Here is an 18,567-nt window from a genome sequence, read left to right as displayed (position 1 = left end):
GCCTGGCAGGATCATGTTCCCTGCGCGTTAGGAATCGGGCCTCTCGGGATGCGTCAATGCGATTAGGGGTACTTCGTCATTACCCCTGAATAATGTTGGCTATATTATTCCGGCCTCAGATTGAGCTTGCTCACTTACTCAATCCGCATAACACCCAGTGACTCTGTGGCACCAGGGCAGGCCTATGTATTTGACAGTCTCTCTCCGTGTAATGCTAAGGGTAAAAAGCGACATTCTCAACAAAGATTTTTAATAATTGCAGGAGGTTTGGAGGGGAAAACATAAAGATCTATAAAAAGCGCCAGCGACAAAATAAGAGACCCGATTAGGAATGGGCAACTCCCCGCCTGGTATTGAAACGGAGCAGTGCAGCCTGCCCGTACACCACAAGAACGAAACAAAGAAACAGTTGGTTAAATGGGTCTAGAATGGTTCCCGCAAGAAGCTGCTGCAATTCCTCCTGCAGGAATGGTAATGGAACGTCGGAATGGTTGATCAACGGGAATAGAGCCGTATCACAACGAAAGGAGGCTTCCAAATTAGGGGAAGCCAGGAAATTATGTAAGTGTCAAGTACAGGACACTTGGACACACAAAACAATAGAAGAACTGTCCAGAGTCACCATACAAGATGATCCATGAGAATAATAAAAGGAAGTCAATTGAAAGAAAGACTAATGGCTGGAATACTTGAAGAACTTGAAAAAATTGTTGAAGAACTGTTATTCCTCTCTTGAGAGAGGAAGGAAAAGAAAAGAAATAACCATGCCCTCGGCCCATGGTAAGGAACAATATTTCTCCGCCTCCATTATCGCGGTCCCACGAGAGAACGTCACCATTTCCACCGCTGTCACCTTTTCTCCCATCACAGTATTATCCTACACCGCGTTTGTGGTCTTGTGTTCAACTCCTCAGCTCTTCGCGCTCGTGTGACCGTAGTTCTCGTGTATAAGGGTCTATAGAGAAGGCGGATAGCTAGTGTTAGAATAGGATGTAGTCCAACAGCTTGGCCATCCTGTCAATCGGGAAAGCCTTGAGATACCAGTAGCTCGCGGGCACCGCGATTGACAGTGTCTTCCTGTCCAGAAGCGCGCCCTTCGGCATCCGTTCCCTCATGACAGTGAGAAACTTGAGGCAGCTCGCCCCGTCATCTGGCTTTCCCGGAGGAGTACCTGGGATGCCCATGGCACCTGGGTACTCCCAGTGACATTCTCCGACAGGCCATGAAGTCCCAATGGACGTGTGTATAAGGGTCTTCGCCGCCCATGCTCCCCGCGCTCTCGGATTTCATGTGGAGGCACTTGCGCTTCATGTTCCACGATTCGTAATAGCCAACACGCTGGAAAATTGGCGGTCCTTCGCCGTTATTCTTGATCTTGGTGCCACAGCTTGAAACACAGCCCTTTAGCAGCCCAGAAGTTCCAGGGTTACCGAGGTCAGACCGCTTTTCTTCACAGAAGTCGCCGTTAATTCCTCATTGGCCCCAGACATTACAGCATGCGTTAAGTGGGCACCTATTCATATTAGTTAAGTCATCATTATCCTCGACGTGATCCGAGGGGGTGCCCGGCTTGGTAGGCCCGCAAAGGGCGTCTTTATTTGGATACGGCATGGGTCGTCTATCTCGTTTCAAAGGGGGTCAGCACGGAAGGAGGCGAGGCGGATTGTCCAGCTCGTTCTCCACCATGGATAGACGAAGCTTGGGGGGCGGGAATGTGAGGAACTTACTTTCCATCGGATAGGCAATTGTTAGTGTCGATTAGCAGTCTGCCGCACCCATACTAGGCCCATGTCGCGCCCTTATTCCACTTTTCGATGTCCTATGTTTTGATCCCGTGCTTGCCGGCAATTGACTCGTGACACGGTAGGTGGCGCAGATACCATCCGCCCCTAGCTTAGGAATGAGATCGTCCATACCACCCCCAGAGCAACAGACGTATTAGCCTACCATTAAGGTGGAACAAAAGTCATTGCCCGGGTTGAACTTGGTGAAGTCGCTGGGCGATATCCCGCAGCGCTCTCTGGGCCTGGGATGCGCAGCTGTCATTGTCCACCAGCACCTCGAGCCGGCATAGTCCGCGGCGCCGAACGTTCTTCTCGTCATTGTGCGGCTGTAGCGCTTCACGAGCGGTTCCTGGTGGCGAACTGCGACCAACACTGCGCGAAACCGAGACAAAACATCGGCAAATGCTTTATTCTTCTGCCGAGAAGTGAGATTATTTAAATTCTTGGATGATTGCCATATTGTCAAACCGCCAAGCCCGCTTGTCCTCTTGAAACTGGTCACGCACGTTGACCGGTTCCACGACTGTAAGGCGTTCTCCACAGTCGTAATGTTTCCAGTGGCACTCACGGCCACTCCAAATGTGTAATCTGCCGTCCGTCCAGTCCCGCATAGCTGGGAGGCGATCGTTGTCGCCGCTGATCCGCTCTCGGCCCCAACGTGGCTCAAGACAGCTTGGATGACTGACGCCACTGTGCCATGGCACCGAAGCCCGGCCCGTAGAGTCCTGCCACAACCCCGCCGATATAGCTAAGCATCAGCGACGCCGTGCAGTCTAATGAAAAGTGTTGCCCTAGCGCCTCTAGCGCTGTGACGATGCTGTTCTCTTTACTAGTGGCTGGACCTTCCACTGCAAGCTTCAGGGTGGCAGTTGTCTCGACCGCAGATACCACGCATGTGCTGGTCGCCGCAGTGTCCCGTCTAGCTAAGGTAAGAGCTTGATACCTCTTACCGACTAACGGATTGGTGTTTTTGCCGCTATCACTAGCTCCGAGTGAGCACACCCGCATCTTGGTGGGCGTCAAAGGGTCTGCGACAGGGTTGCAGATATTGAAATCAAAGAGCACCCGCTCCTTACAGCTCGTAAGCTGGTCCGTGGATGTGTACGTCGCCCATTTGTAAGGTTCCGTTGGAGCCGTTGTGCAAGCAACCCGGCAGAAGTGGAGCGCTGGGTAGTAGGAACCTGGCTTGTCAGTGCCTCCCAGCAGCTCCTCGTTGGTCATGTCAAGATGGTTATATGACCTCGGCTCCTGATGAAGAGTTGTCGCGTCTCTAGTTGAAATCGAGGATACTCGGCCTATGTTGTTGAAAGAGACGGAAGTGGTTCTGATGCCACCGCGTGCAGCACGAACAGTGCCCCGAGTAATGCCATCGCCATGGCAGCATTGATATGACAGAAGCCTAGGCGAATTTTTGTCCTGAAAGAAAAGGACCTCTTCGCGGGCCTTTGGATCTGGGGGGAAAGAGGATACAATTGCCAGAGGCTACTTGCGCAGCGGTATAGATGAGAAGTTGTGGAGAGAGATAAGAGTGAACAGAATGTCAGACAAGTTGTTAATTTAATGCATTCACCGTGACATGGTCGCACAATACTCAGTCTAACTGGTGCCTGGTTTCCATTGACATCCTCGAAGAACATCTATAAGTTATTGCCTATCTGTTACTATGTTACCTTGTTATGCTTACTGCCTGCAATCTCATTCCTGCGCAAATTGGAGGGCACTTGTCAGTCGCTTGGATCATATGTGAGTAGGTGACCGCTCTGGTTCTGGGAAGGTGGTCAGATATATACTAGGCGAAACATCAAAACACAAGCTCTATTCCCCAACAAGGCTCTAGAGTTCTGTATTTCCCCAATGAAAATGTAGCAATTCGTTTTCCCCTCGATTTTATACTTTCTCGTCAGGTCTTCTAGTTATAGCTTATAAACTAGGTCGGCTGCCCCTACTTTTACTTTGATAGACTGACTCAGTTTATAAATGTTACTGTAGTAGTAGGATTGCTATAAACCTTCCGATAATCCTGGCTCAGACTTGGGATGTAAGGACCTCATTCTAGTGGCCAGTGACGGGAGTTTGCCCTGTTAACTGGATTGCCGATTCTGTCTGGTAGCACAGATACCCTTTTGTTTTTTTTCTTTTTTTCTTCTCTTAACTCCCTAGTTAAGAGGCCATCATGGTGACTGCTCGGCCTTCTTAATTGGCGTGAAATGATGGCGGCCTAGCGTACCAACCTAAGCGTGGCACGCCAGATTCGCTATGTCACCTTCGTGCCAATCGGGCTCATCGGCGGGAGGCATGAGTTGCTACGGAGAAGACACTTATCGCCCCCTCTCCCATTAGGAGGCTGCTGGTCTTTCTCATTTCAGCCGCGCATCCCTCTCGAGTATTCTGCCTTCTCTGCAATCAAATGTTTTCCTTGAAAAGTATGTTATTATTGACCTCTCTTATCCTTGGCGCTAGTGCCACATGGACCCGCTTCTGGCGCTGGGATGGAGGGGCGCTGGGTGGGCAAGTCGACCCAAACACCACCTCTTACTGCTCATGGTGGTATGATAGTGACGGTTCTATAAGGTGCTTAGACATGCCTACCTACTAGGGCATCACTGTGGCCGATTTCCTTTGGTGGGTAAGTAGATATAGATTTAATTGATTTGTATGATTTGAGATGCTACTGTAACTGATACTCAGTCCTGGGCAGGACCCCTCCATCCCTGCGTCGTGGAAACTTCAAGATTGGATGGTCTACTGCGTGGGGGCTTTAAATGAACTACCACCGGTAATCATAACCACGACGGTAAGGACGTCTAGTACCTTGACTATGACCACGACAGCGGCCATGACGACGACCAAGCCAAGCAATGGCATCGCCACCCCAACCCCAATCCTGGATGGGATGGTTGACAACTGTGATTCCTTCTATTTCGTGGTCCAAGGGGATGACTGTGCTGCTATTGCTAGCAAACACGATATCACTCTTCCTCAGTTCCTCTCCTGGAACCCCGCCGCCAAGCCTGATTGCTCTAGTTTGTGGGCTAATACCTATGCCTGCATCTCTATCATTGGCCATGTTCCCCAACCGACAACCACTCAGCCTTCAAACGGCGTCACTACCCCAAGCCCGATTCAAGATGGAATGGTCACTAACTGCAAGACATTCTGCTTCGTGAACCAAGATGAGACCTGCTTGACCGTCGCCTCGAAGAACAGGATCACGGCAGAGCAATTTCTATCCCGGAACCCCGCAGCCAAGTCTGACTGCTCCAGTCTCTGGGCTAATACGTACGCTTGCGTTGCCGTTTTGTAGAGCCGGTAACTGATGGGGAATTATTATACCTTTCCACAAAGGAGAAATATATAAACTATAACTAGCGAGGTAAAACGGCCTCGTTGAATATCACCTCTTCCCAAGTGCTCCGTATAATACAAGATAAAGACCCAGGGTTGGGAATAGTTGTTGCAATAAATACGTAATTTGGGTTCAAAGTTACCAGCCCCTCCTCTAAAGGCGAGGCACAGTCCCGCTATTATACTACGCTCACAGGGTGGTAAGAATCAAAAGGCAGGGCGCGTGTTTCGAGAGAAACGTTGAGGTATTTGAAAATAAACTTCCATTCACTTCCTTAAACTCGGGAATAATGAAGAAGGACCCCCTTTAAGATAACTGGCTTTTTTTCTTTTTGTCTTTTCTCTTCCACTCGAAGAAAATCCAGCCAATGTTATTCCCTTCCTCTGCCTTTTAAACTAAATCAATTTCCCTGTGCATATTACCCAGTGCCTGGTATAATAGTCCAGCAGTGCTCCTCGCCATATCAGACTTCTTACCTAAAAACCAGAGCCCCTTAATACACTCCTTACACCGCCTTAAACTCTCCTCACAAGTTTCACCTTCATGTCCTAGATCTGTCACCTTTGTCTGCCATAAATCTTGTGCCCGTGCGATGTGCAGGGCTCCCGCTTTTGTAAAGGCTCTGATAACAAGCACTGTCCATGGCTCAGTGAGAATTGTACACTTGTTGACGGCGAAATGGAAGTCGGGTGATGGTATGGACTGGGACTGGGAATGAGATTGAGGCGTAGCATCGCCGTACGTTGAGTCTGCTGCCCCGGGGGGCACGGAAATCCTCGCCAGGTCAGATATCTCATTGGCGCTAGCCTTCCGGATTCTCTCAGCAACCTTGTTCTTGATACGAGCTTGGCCAGCTTCTGTATTGCCAAACTGCGTCCTGTCGATAAAGTCAAGTAGGTCGGCAAACAGTAAGGCTGCCAGGTGCCAGTGCGCTGATATGCAAAAGAACCAACTCTGGATTCGGGGAGGTACACCAGGGAAATCTCGGACAAGGTCTTTAAAGAACGCCCCGTACGTCGTGTTCCAGTAGCGATAGAGTGACATGGCGCTCTGGATGATTTCCTCCATGGAGCCAGGGTGCTCTCTCCTTCGAAGCGAATTTTGCAACCATGAAACATGCCGGAAGAGGAGGACCTTGACTGGGCCTGCTCGGGTTACCGCCTCGGCAGCGGCTTCGTAAGAGCATGGCCAACGCGGTATATGTTTTGGCCTCTCTGGGTCATCCTGGATGAAAAGCGGCGTTGACCACCGTCGAATAGACAGTCTGGTCAGGCCGGGTTTTGAAAGAGCATCATTTGTTGATGTCTCAGCAGAAGCAGTTGCATTGCAGTGCTGAGAGTCCTCGTCAGCCACAACAACAGGTCTCTCGTTCATCGACGAGGAGACGGTATCGAACATAACAGCGAGCCAATATACAAGACCCACAGTCTTTTCATGTTGTTGTACTTCGTCGCATGACGAGGAGGTTTCCGGCGTTTGTCTGTCCATTTCTCTGCCTCGGCCGCTAGATATTATGCCTAGCTGTTGAGAATCCCAGCGGAATTTTAATGTGTGAGCCTTGCGTATCGCGCTCTCCAGGTGGGTAGGTGTGCCGTCTTTGGCGATGGCCGCTTCAAGTCTCGCTGCCAGGGGGGTACTACTATCGTGAAGGGTCCCGCGGGGATCTCGTGGCTGGATTTCGAAATGCTCAATATCCTCAAAGTCCCATGGCTTTTGGCAAAGTCCAAAAATAAGCCCAGCACAACTAACCCTGAAGCACTCTATGCCGGACGTTTTTTGAAGCGCTTCCTGAGCCTGTTCCCAGAACGAAATTTGAATATTGCGATCAAACTCCTGTCCCAAGTCGTCCACATTGAACTCCGATGCCGGCCCGTATCGTTCCCGTTCGCGATGGCTGCCCTGTGCCCACTGACTAGTAAAGGCCATAATGGCAAGGTGTAACGCCTTAGTGGCTGCTTGGTTCTCCTTCGCAGTTAGTCGAATCAGACCAGTGGAGCGGGCATATCGGTCTAGCTGAATGACGCGGGAGTATATTCGGTTGGACCAAGTACTGCCTTGCTCCTCCGCAGTCCATCGGGATCGGCCCTGCGTTAATGATCTCATGCTCGGTTTATCCGTGTATGGACAAGTTTCCTCAGTTAGCCAGCAAGAAAGACTGTGCTCTAATACGTCGTGGTAGATACGGAACAGACTCTCTGAAATCATAGTGTTGTTCGATTGCGACATGATTGCCTCGTTAAGTGCGTAAAACGGAAAGGAAGGAGCCTGCGTTTCTTGCCACGCGCTTGATCGTCGACTGAATGGGTTCCGCGAAGATATATACAGAACACCGCGATCTTCCTCGTCATCTCGAGTGTTCTCTGAGCCCCAAGAGGACGCAGGGAAGCCGACACTCTGACGCGGAGTTGGCTCTGTCTCCCATCCGGGGGACACACCAAAACCTATGTCAACCGCTCCGGGCTTTTCAGTCGCTTCAGAGAGGAGAAGTTCCGGCATTCCGAACTGGAGCGCCTGGTGATCCTCTAGGAAAAAGCAAGGGTTCGGTGTGAGGGAGGAGAAGGGGTCGGGCTCGAGCGCAAGTACAGGAAGCTTGTCCAGCCATGCATGCGATGCGGTATCTTCGTGGAAGCCTGGTTGATTCTGTAACACACGAGTGTGGGTCGGGTCGGGCATACTTGTCATCGTCGTCGTCGATGTCGTCGTCGATGTCGTCGTCGATCCAACGGCTATTCGTGTGTCGGGCACAATGTTCTCTACCGGTCGGTCAATTGAGTCTGACCTCCGCTGGCGCTTGGCTAGTCCATGGGTCATATGAGGTCTGCGATCCTCGGCATCGCTTCGGCGTCTCGATCGTCGCGTCGACTGGAGCTGGGCATGCGCCCAGGCGTATGTACATTTCTTTCCTGTCCTGATACAATAGGCGCACGGCTGGGATAGATCCTCGACTTCTAAAGAAAGGGGATTAGACGTTTGTGAGCCGGTTCTCAGATAGGTCCGGAGGAGCCGCGCTTACCACCGACAGGAAAGACATTCGAGCAAGCTCGTTTCGATCGCCGACATTGATCGCAGGACCGATTCTGGCGACGCATCGTCTGCTCACGACACGACATAAGTCGAAAGAAATATAAAATATTCGCCTGAGAATTATTTTAGAATAATAAGACACAATCGGTTGTCCGTAGGAATGCCGCCTGGAATGACGCTGGCGCTGTCCTCACCAGAGCTGATGCAAAATGGGGGTTGGGGTGCTTGGCGAGAGATCGATGTGTGGGGCTTCAAGGATTCCAAGAACGTGAAAAAGCTCTGATCTGTCATCAGAGGCGAGAGACCTATATGTAACCTTGTTCGGTTCTCCATTCGCTACCAGAACATGGTCCGGTCCACCGGAGCCCCTATTTCCCCGCCTTTTGCGGGGGGCGGGAGTAGGTATTTTACTATTGGATGAAGTGGTCGCTGAAGGTGCACGCTAGGCTTCAGTTAGTACACTAGTTCCATGCAGCAGAGTCTTTTCGTATACTGTATAAAGTAAAGGGACTTGATTGGAACCCATTCTTGCTAGTCTATTCGGTTTAACTTCGTACAGGTACCACCGTGGAAATATTTCTCGAGAAACACGCCTCAGATCGACGGAGCACCGATGCTGATGCACAGCTAGTACAAAAGTAACCTGGCGCACCACCGGCATCAACTCGCAGGGCTCAGCTACACTAGACCTGGACGAGCTTGGGATAGTCAGCCCAACATGCAAAGGCGGAATTAAGCTCCAATTTTAGAGTTCCTGCTGCGGTGGGTCAAACAGCCTGGTCAGAGGTCGGGTGGGGTAATACGAAGTAAGACATCAATGAATCAATATATCAATAGATCAATACCTGCAATATTTCAATTCAACTACCTAAGACTACTGGCCTGAAACAATTTCGACACCGATGGCCTGGACTGACGCGGAGGTTATTAAGCCTTCGCAATATCAAACCCAGCCATACTGTCCAAAGCCTGTCGAATCTCCGCCGCGTACGAGGGAATGCCGCCAGCGTAGCAGACAGGTTCAAACACCTTGCCCGGAATGCTGCCGCCCATGTACGTCGACCTGGTGGTGGGGAAGAGAGTGGCGTTGTTGAGGTTAACGAGCTGATCCTTCCACTCCTTACAAGCCTCGGGCTTGGGGTTGATATATTGGATATTATTCATTTCCATCTTGCGGATGCAATCGGCGATCCACCTGCCCTGAACCTCGATCGTCGAGGGCCCGTTGCTGAGAAGCGTCGGGGCATGCGCTCCATAGAGATGGAACATGTTGGGGTAGCCACCGACAGTCAGGCCGAGGAAAGTGGAGGCACCAGGGGCCCATTCGTCTTCGAGTTTGGTCCCATGGATACTTTCAAGCCCCAGTTGGGTCATTACTGTCAAGTCATGTTAGAGTTGAACTCAGAGCAATACAAAGGGGCGTTCATGGGTTGGGAAATTCATCGTGCATACCTCCAGTGACAACATCCTATAATTTTTTCGGTGAAAACAAAAGTCAGTCAACGTTCTTAGCCGCCAGAAAAGACTGGAAAAATAAACTCACGAATCCGGTGGCGACCGCAATCACATCGAACTCATGATGAGATCCGTCTTCGAGGATGATTCCTGACTCGGTAAACTCCTTGATAGCATTATCCTGAATGTCAACGACGTCGACAGACGGCCGGTTAAACTGTTCGTAGTAGGTGGCCTCCAAGCAGGGTCGTTTAATGCCGAAGTAGTGAGGCATCTCTAGTGGTGCGAGAAGGTCCTTCAACCTGGGATCATCGATCCTGGCCCTCGTCTTCTTGGCCCAGAAATTGTAGGATTCCTTGTTCGCTTCTGGGTTAAAGAGGTTGTCTTTGTAGAGACCGACCCAAAATCGAAATCCGCCCTCATCCCAGACCTTCTCGTAAAAGGCCTCACGCTCCTCGGGTGTGTCGTCGAACGTGTTCTTCTCATACCAGCCATAGTGGAACCCGGCAAAGTTCTTCTCACGGAAACGGAAAAGCTCAGGGTATAGAGCCTTCTTATTGTTCTGTTCCTCCTCGGTGTAATAGCGCCTACGCATAGGCACGGCCAAGTTCGGGGTGCGCTGGAACACCTTGAGGGATCCCGCGTTGGGACCCCAGGCCTGCACAATTTGTACACCTGAAGCGCCTGTACCGATAACGGCACAGCGCTTGCCACGGACATCGATTTCGTCGTCGGGCCAGAAGGAGGAGTGGTGCATGATGCCCTTGAACTTGTCCATCCCGGGCCATGGCGGGAAGTATCGCTTCGCGGCCTGCAGACATGTTAATAATAACCGGCTACAACGGGCTACAATTGCAGTTGGGGAAGAAGGCGAGGAATGGAGGCAACCCCCCGCCTTGAATGACCCTTAGAAACGACAACTTACAAATCCAGTACCAAGAATCAAGTACTTGGCCTTGGTCGTTCGACCGTCCGCAGTTTGCACATTCCATCGCCCAGACGAAGTGTCAAACTTCGCACCAGTGACGACGGTGTTAAAGGCACAGTTTTGTTTGATATTCAAAACCTTGTCGACGTGATCAAAGTAGGACCGGAGTTCTTTGTAGTCCGGGTAGTTGGTCGACCAGTTCCACGTCTTCCAGACCTCTGGGAAGGAGAACTCATACTCCGGGATTTCCGAATCAACGGCGGCTCCAGGGTAGCAGTTCCATCGCCAGGTTCCTCCCATATCATTACCAGCTTCGTAGATCACTGCGTTCATGCCACGGTCCCGAAGCGTCTTGAGCATGAAGATACCGGCTATGATGAGGATATTCAGTTGTCAGTTGTCGAATTATCAACTCAGAAAGTTTCGAGTGCTTGCAAGACAACTCGGGGACCGTATTTACCAAAGCCAGCGCCGACGATCAAAGCGTCAACCTCAAGATTGTTGGCATAAGGCCCAGCTGAATTGGTTTGGGGCGTGACGGCATAGTCGGTCAAGTCCGTATTGAACTTCTTAGTCGTGTCAACTGTTTCTTCACGCATGTTGCTGTGTAAATAGACTACCAATTGGCAAAGATGTAAGTGATTTGATGGAATACGGTCGATAGCAGAGAGTTGCTCTGTTTCAGTAGCCCCGAGTGAGAGTGTGAGTGTGGCAGAGGACTGCATTTATCTTCGACTCAAGGATGCGAAGCCATCTTCTTAATTACATCAAATGCCACTATCATGAAGCATTCGCTCGACTGCCAGCACAACCGAATGTAACCGCAAGAGCATAGATTGTGGCGGGACCAACATGACGTCGAGGATCAGAGCACCCGTCGCGATACGCGTCGTCACCATAGGAACCGCAATGCAGACCAGCACCAGCTTGCGCGCAACATGCCTCCATCTCATCACAACGCGGAGGAGTGTAATTGGGGTTGCTGGCGACAGTTGAAGGCGGATCCGCATTAACGATGAAAACCAGGCCTTGGGGAGCCTGGAGAAAAGAAACCAAGATCAAGGACTCGAATTCCGACACCATCAGCTTCACCTGCGGATCCGCAGATGTGCGTGCGATCACTGGAGTCGTAAACTCGGCTCTCAGCTTTGTGCGGGGTAAAAATACCGATTCCAAATCGGGTTCCATACAGCATGGGTGGGCATGCTTCGTTGTCCCTTTTCGGTTAAGTCGATCCCCACGAAACCTTAAACCCGGTCCGAATCTCATGGCAACCCCCGCAAACCGGCCCCTACCTCGTCTCCAATGACTGAAAACTACAGGTCACATCATACCCCGGATCGTGAAGTACTTTGTAGAACTTGGAGACGCGGAGCCGCAAGGATCCCTCGTGATCGGTCCCGGGTCGTGGACTTTGGAATCTCTCGTGGGCTCTCCGAGCCGGCAGAGTTTGTTTTGGCCGAATTTGAACCCCGCTCTGTGCTTGGAGGTCTTCTCATGTCTTAAGAAGCGTGCATCTTCGTGTAACTCGCCTTCATATCTCCTCTTAAAACACGCCACCTACTTGCCAGTAATCAAAACCAACCACAAACCTCCTTTCCAACATCTCGATTCTTTGACGTTATTCCGCCATCGACTTCTTGTCCTTCACCAACTTATTGCAAGATGCCCTTTAACCCGGAAACTGTCGACCGCCTGCGGGCCATCGTGGATGGGGCTTGTGCCGACCCCAGTACTGGGGTCCCTGGAACGACCGTGGTCGTCGTGGGAAAGGATGGCAAGGAGCTCTTCGCCCACTCTGCAGGCAAGCGAGGCGTCTCATCGAATGAACCGATGACTCTCGAAAACATCTTTTGGGTCGCGTCGTGCACTAAGATGTTGACAGGCGTAGCATGTATGCAGTTGGTTGAGCGAGGACTTCTCACACTTGACGATGGAGTGCAGCTTGAAGATATTTGTCCTGAGCTAAAAACCCTTAAGGTTCTTAAACCTGATGGGACGTTTGAGGAAAAGAGAAATCGTATAACCCTGCGCATGTTGCTCACTCACACTGCCGGCTTCGGCTACTCGTTCTTCAATGAACGGCTTCGTGACTGGGGTTTCCCAGCCGGAGTGGATGAATTCTCTGGTCGGGTTGAGGACATGATGACACCGTTGCTATTCCAGCCTGGTGAAGGTTGGGAATATGGTGTAAGTTTAGTTTCATTGATGCGAGGGCTAGGCGCTAATTACCACACATAGGTTAATCTCGATTGGGCCGGCATCGCGTTGGAACGTGTGACCGGTTTGACGCTCAATGATTACCTCCAGAAGAATATCATTCAGCCGCTCGGCCTGAAGGACATGAACATGTTCCCGTCCCCTTCCATGCGGTCTAGGCTGGCATACATGCACTCCAGGGAATCAGACGGTACGCTCCGGCCAAGAGACCACCTCCACCGTGCGCCCTTGGTCGTGGACCTAGACGACAAGGCCGAAGTTGCTCGGATTTTCAATAGCGGCGGGGCTGGCATGTTCGCCAAGCCGCAGGAGTATGTTAGTAAGTTAGATCCATTTTACTTTCCGCCTGCGTCTACCCAAGCATATGCGTTTGGTTGGCCCTGGACAAGATACTTATGACTTTGACGCAGAGGTACTCGCCGTTCTGTTAAATGACGGCACTTGCCCGCGAACCGGGGTCCAGATTCTACAGAAGGAAACGGTCGATGTCATGTTCGCCAACAACATACCCAAATTCCCCGACTTTGGCCGGCAGGGGATTCCGGCAGCGAAGCCGGACCTAACAGGGGCCATTCCCGAAATTTATCCCGTGGAGGGACGGCCGCCCCAGGGATGGGGATTGACGTTTATGCTTACCAATGGTGGACCAACGGGACGCTCTCGGAGTACGGCAATGTGGGCCGGTCTTGCGAATCTTTGGTGGTGGTGCGATCGAGAGAAGGGTGTTGCGGGTATGGTCTGTACTCAGATTCTTCCCTTCGCAGATCTTAAGGTGTTGGGGATGTGGTTTGAGCTCGAGGCGGAGGTGTATAAGGCGCTGTCCTGATGGGATTAGTGACGTTGATGATGCGCTCATAGTAGTCAAGATTACCAGAATTAAGTTGATTTAATGTTTCAACCTTTCAGCTTTTAACTGAGGAAACGTGCCGCGTTTGTCAGGTGCCAAACATCCCAAGAATAATTCCAGCCCTCGCGCAACGACGAGTCTAATTCTCCGAAATCTACCCTTCGTTTTAGGGGAACAATATTAACTGTAGTACCCATTCCTAGTCATGTTCTCCGTAGGTGGGGATTATCTGCCCAAGAACACTGAATCCAAGCTCACGCCATCGAACGTGGGTCTGCGATTGGCAAATCTTCACGGCCGGTTTCACATCGTGCCAGGTAGTCTTCGAACATTCCAAGGTTTCAATTCAATGCAATAAGCTAGGCTCGAAGCCGTCAATGCCCTGCCTTAACGGTGTTAGTATCGAACGAACAGCTTTAATCTTGGCCCCAGACGGCTCATATTGCGCATCTAGGCAGGAAAGGCAGAATAATGCCGTGGACGAGTCCATGCACCTGAAGAGCTGACCGGCGAGTGCATGATACTCGTCACATGTGATATGGCGAAACTAATCCTGGGAGGAGGGATGATATTTCATGCTGTGTGGCGCCGATGTCCCGAGGAATCCGGGCCAACTAGCCAAAACGACGTCCACTAGAGGCCAAGGTCGAGAGCGAATCCGCAATACAGATATCGGTACTTCCGGCTCAGGTATGTAACTTACTGAATCAAGGGAGGAATAGTGGCAACGGCTGAGTCGTTCCCGTCACCCATCCAGGGGTCCTAAGATTGCCAATTTATTGATGAAAGTTACTTAGAAATGCTCAAGAAAGTCAGATATCCGTGCACCGCACGCCTTCCTCCAGGTAATCTTTCTTCCAAGCCGTCATTTACCCCACTTTCAGATTTTCAGCTGATGGTCGCTGGCGTCTGGATTTTGGGGGCGTGATTGTGTCCATTGAACGCCGCGAATCTTGGTTCTCTAAGAGGTCATCAAATTCGGCGCATTCATCGCCACAGCCCCGCCTCTGTTCTGTTTGTGGCGCAGCCAACCGAATTGGGGAGAGAGGGGATGACACTTCAGGCATCAACATGAGCCAGCCGCTTTGATGCTGCCTGGAATACACAACGAAGATTACCGAGGCTTTCAATCCAACGCCATGATAGATAAATAGACAAGTCTGGGCGAGAAATCCGTGTGCTCTCAACCACCAACACCTTTTTTTCCTCCCCAAATCTAGCCGCAGACACTGTTCAACATGCTACAACCCGTCGTTTATACCTTCAATGACATCTCCATTCCGCCCACCTTCCTGGCCGATCCGCCGCTGACGGCGATAACAACCAAACACATTGATTTCGCCTCGTCTCCCTTGCCAAAGAATGCAGGGCGCATTGCTCTCGTCCTCGAAAATGTCCTCTCAAAAGAGGAGTGTCAGGAGCTTCTCCGCCTCGCCGAAGCCTCTGTTCCGGTAGGGAATGGTGAGTCGCCGTGGAGACCTGCACTGGTCAGCGCGGGTCCGGGACTAGAAGGGCCAGCGCCAGGTTATAGAGAGAGTGACAGGATTATTTGGGATCAGCAACAAGTGGTGGATCTTCTCTGGGCACGGTGTTCTCAGGCGGAGGGTCTGAAGGAGCTCCTTGCAACAGTCCCTGGTGGGCCGAGATGTGGAAAGGGGCACTGGCAATTTAGGAGATTCAATAATCGGATGAGATTCCTGAAGTACTCCCCAGGGCAGTTCTTCAAGCGTATGCGCTCTTCCATGAACCACCTTTGACATGGTTTCGGACAATGACTAACAACTTCGTTGGTAGCTCACGTTGATGGGCCCTATTGGTACGAAAACGAGCAGGGTACCTTTGAGACACAATACACAGTGCACCTTTACCTGAACGATTCAGTCGAGGCGGATCCAAACTCTACGCTCGTGGGTGGCGCAACTTCATTTCTATCGTGGGATCGGGAGAAGCGTTTGGATGTGAACCCGAGAGCGGGGAGTGTCTTGATCTTCCAGCATTCGGGTTTGCTTCACGAAGGGGCTATCGTGAAAAGCGGCACGAAATATACGGTCAGGACTGATATTATATATCAGTGGGTTCCGGAGACATAAGGGTTCTAGCCCTCAAGGTTGACCCTTAGAGGTTCTTTCATTTTTTTTTGTATTTTATGACAGCAAGGCTCACATGACATTGCTCACCCTGGCTCAGGCCCTGCTCAGAAAGACTGAGGCTTGCCCACCTCTGCTCACCCTAATTATCATAGGGAAGGCTGCGCCGCATCAGGCAGGAACTGCTTCAACTCTAGCCGAGTGGGCCCAGATTTGGACCTATGTATAAAAATGGCCAAAAATGGTTCCCTCTTCGAAAATAGGCAGTGTTGCCTTGCTTCTTGCATTTCTCATGTTACCATTCCTCCCGACCACTGGAGACTTACGTAGGTCATCCCCTATCCTCAAAATCTCGTGCCCACACCTCCTTTCAGGGTGTGCAGGTTTCGGAAGAGTCGCAGTCGTACGGCCCCTCTGTCGGCCGCCAGCCAATGTGCGCCGGTTCCAATCTCATGCTCTCCCGAGCGGCGCAACTTCGCTGCTGTTGGTAAGCCCAATCTCGCCGGGCAATTCCCGTGTGGTCTCAGCGTGGGGAAGGCTGTACCTGCGGCAGAGTCTTTTTACGTTACGAACCATTACTGCGGTGCACTGGAGTGCAACGGCTGTTGGTTAGCAGGGGGTGTTGGTAATACACTCCCCAACGGGGACAGAGTGGGTTTTCTAGAGCAAAATAGGAAAGCATGAAGACTATCATCGTTTCTGTTCCATGATGATTCGCCGTTGTCTGACATAGGCCTGGTGGGCTATTGGTGCGGTGTTACAGAATCAGTCAGGGGAAGAGCAGGGCAGATTCGATCCGTCCCCTGCGCTGCTGTCAACGCAGAACTTCCAAAACTAGCCTAGTTCAAATTCAAAATTCCTTAATCGACAACTTTACCCAGGTAGCGAAGGAAAGTTGCACGATGGAAATCGGAAACTAGGAAGTGTAGCTTGCGAGGGATGGGGCTCATCATTCCGCATCTTGCCTCTCGAAGAGTAAGGCATTTCTTATGACGTAGACCTATGACCTTCATGCAACCTGTCTTCTCGAGACAGCATCATACCTTCCTCGTTAGTCCGTGATATCATCTTCGCTGGTATTATTTGACTTATCCGTAGGCATTTCCTGCGATAATCCAACTTGGAAAATACCCTGGATCTCCACCTCATTTCGGTCTAGCTTCTCACATGTATCCCAAGCTCTTTTGACCACTGTCTCCAACTGTTCCAGAGAGCTAAACACATCACCTGCGGCGGGCCGTTGAGTCGTATCCTCCGAAAGGCACCCCGGAATTATTGCTAGCAATCCGAGAGGCATCTCCCTTCCAGAGAGGTCTGGGTGATTTTCTTTGACTGTGCTCCAATGCAGCGACACCATCTGGGAGAAGAGAACCCCCAGGGCGTATACATCCGAAGCTTGACAGTAGACGTGTCTTTTCCGGACTTCAGGAGCCCAGAAATCTCGGCTCCCGTAGTAAGTCCGTCTGTGAGGCTGTGAGTCGATAAGTTGGGCTTCGCCCAGGTCTGCGGTCAGGGCTTCTGTGCTGTACACATCGGGACCACTACCTCCTAAATATGGCGCTCGGTGACCAAGACGTTACCCCAATGGATGTCTCTTTGCTTGGATTAGCTCTTGCGTCACAACAAGGTGTCACCGTATTTACTTGCCTGTGCAAAACACCTCGCTCGTGAATCTCGTAAACCCCTATGGCTATATCGTTCATCAAACGAATCAGGAGTGGCCAATCGGACTCGTCGCCCTGAAGTTGTTTTTTGAGATAGCCGTCCAAGGGCCCCAGGAGCGCGAACTCAATGACTTGGAAGAATGTGTCTGGGGGCAAGATGGAGCAAGAGTTATCGCCTGCCGCCTGGGCTGCGGGAGGTGATCTCAGGAGACATAAAGCTCAACCAGGCGGCCTTGCAAGCCTGAAACTGAAGAAAAGGTCCGGTCGAGTTGTGTGTGATATCAGTAAACTCAGAGCCAATGGAAGTTGATTCGGGTAATCAAAACATATCACGGGCTTACCTCGACCAGAAACCTTTGGAAGTTGTGCGTTTCAGAAATCTTGATGGACTTCAACGCGACTTCCAACTTAGCAATTTTGTTCCCCGTTATACCGCTCGGCTGGTTCCAAAAGGCTTTATAAACCCGACCCCGGGAGCCTTCCCCGATAGGCTTGGCTTGGACTTCGGATACTTGGGAAGGAGGGATGAGGGTCAAGAGATGCTGATACTTTGGCTGGAAGTGTATCCCAAGAGCATCTCGAAGCTCCTCGGTTCGTCCCTGAATCGACTAATGCTCGAAAATATGCCCGGCCGCGGAAGCGTCAAATTTGTTGTTCTAACCTCCGATATCTCAAGCCGGGCATCGTCTCCAGTAGCTGCCAAAACTTACTGTCTGGATTTTGGGTAATTGCACAGTCATTCTTTTGACGTATGCTGGTTAGAAGCCGAACATACACCAATGGTTAGCTGGAAGTCTTCTTTAAGTAGCCATAGAAACTTACCCAAAACCTCCAGAAAACCCCTTTGTCCGCCGTCTCAAAGTCAAAATCGGTAATAGGACTCAGAGCAAACAGTACTGAGCCTTTGTGTCGTTCATCAGGAAAGTGGAAACCTCGCAAGACGGTGGCCCGGAGATATGCCGCCTACTACTGGTTTCTCCACGCGGAAAAGGGTGGTATTTTGACTGACGCTTCCTTTGGATCTTGTGAGGAGGAATCTAGACGCAAGGTCCGCGAACTTGCATTATGTGTATGCGACCCATCTCGTGAGTATCTGCAGAGGTGGTGGGAGTACGTCGCTGGACACCACCATGCCGAATTTTCCAGGCGGCGTATCACCTCGGACTCCTCTGACAGGGGCTATTTAAAGTCGGATTTTATTACCCTCGAAAC

At 51.1% G+C, this 18,567-nt stretch overlaps 3 protein-coding genes and 1 pseudogene across 3 annotated transcripts; 3 read left to right on the top strand and 1 right to left on the bottom strand.

Moving 5' to 3' along the window:
* Nucleotides 1–4,620: 4,620 nt before the first annotated feature.
* On the top strand, nt 4,621–5,088 carry SAPIO_CDS2221 (annotated as a pseudogene; the record flags this gene model as incomplete).
* Nucleotides 5,089–5,548: 460 nt separating this feature from the next.
* On the bottom strand, nt 5,549–11,136 carry SAPIO_CDS2220 (uncharacterized protein; the record flags this gene model as incomplete). Its single annotated transcript, XM_016785307.1, has 7 exons — nt 5,549–5,559; nt 5,793–8,078; nt 9,114–9,530; nt 9,607–9,622; nt 9,698–10,420; nt 10,535–10,908; nt 10,998–11,136. The coding sequence occupies 7 exons, from the start codon at nt 11,134–11,136 to the stop codon at nt 5,549–5,551; spliced, it is 3,966 nt and encodes a 1,321-aa protein (XP_016645185.1).
* A 1,066-nt stretch (nt 11,137–12,202) lies between these two features.
* SAPIO_CDS2219 (uncharacterized protein) lies at nt 12,203–13,583 on the top strand (the record flags this gene model as incomplete). Its single annotated transcript, XM_016785306.1, has 3 exons — nt 12,203–12,727; nt 12,779–13,076; nt 13,168–13,583. The coding sequence occupies 3 exons, from the start codon at nt 12,203–12,205 to the stop codon at nt 13,581–13,583; spliced, it is 1,239 nt and encodes a 412-aa protein (XP_016645184.1).
* Nucleotides 13,584–14,842: 1,259 nt separating this feature from the next.
* SAPIO_CDS2218 (Oxidoreductase domain containing protein) lies at nt 14,843–15,723 on the top strand (the record flags this gene model as incomplete). The annotated part of the gene is made up of 3 exons (XM_016785305.1): nt 14,843–15,332; nt 15,399–15,605; nt 15,677–15,723. 3 exons carry the CDS (start codon nt 14,843–14,845, stop codon nt 15,721–15,723), a joined length of 744 nt encoding a protein of 247 aa, XP_016645183.1.
* Between the last annotated feature and the right edge of the window lie 2,844 nt (nt 15,724–18,567).

Source organism: Scedosporium apiospermum (assembly GCF_000732125.1).
Source record: "Scedosporium apiospermum strain IHEM 14462 chromosome Unknown SEQ_SAPIO_0085, whole genome shotgun sequence".
NCBI lineage: Eukaryota > Fungi > Ascomycota > Sordariomycetes > Microascales > Microascaceae > Scedosporium > Scedosporium apiospermum.
This window is presented reverse-complemented; position numbering and strand designations above follow the sequence as displayed.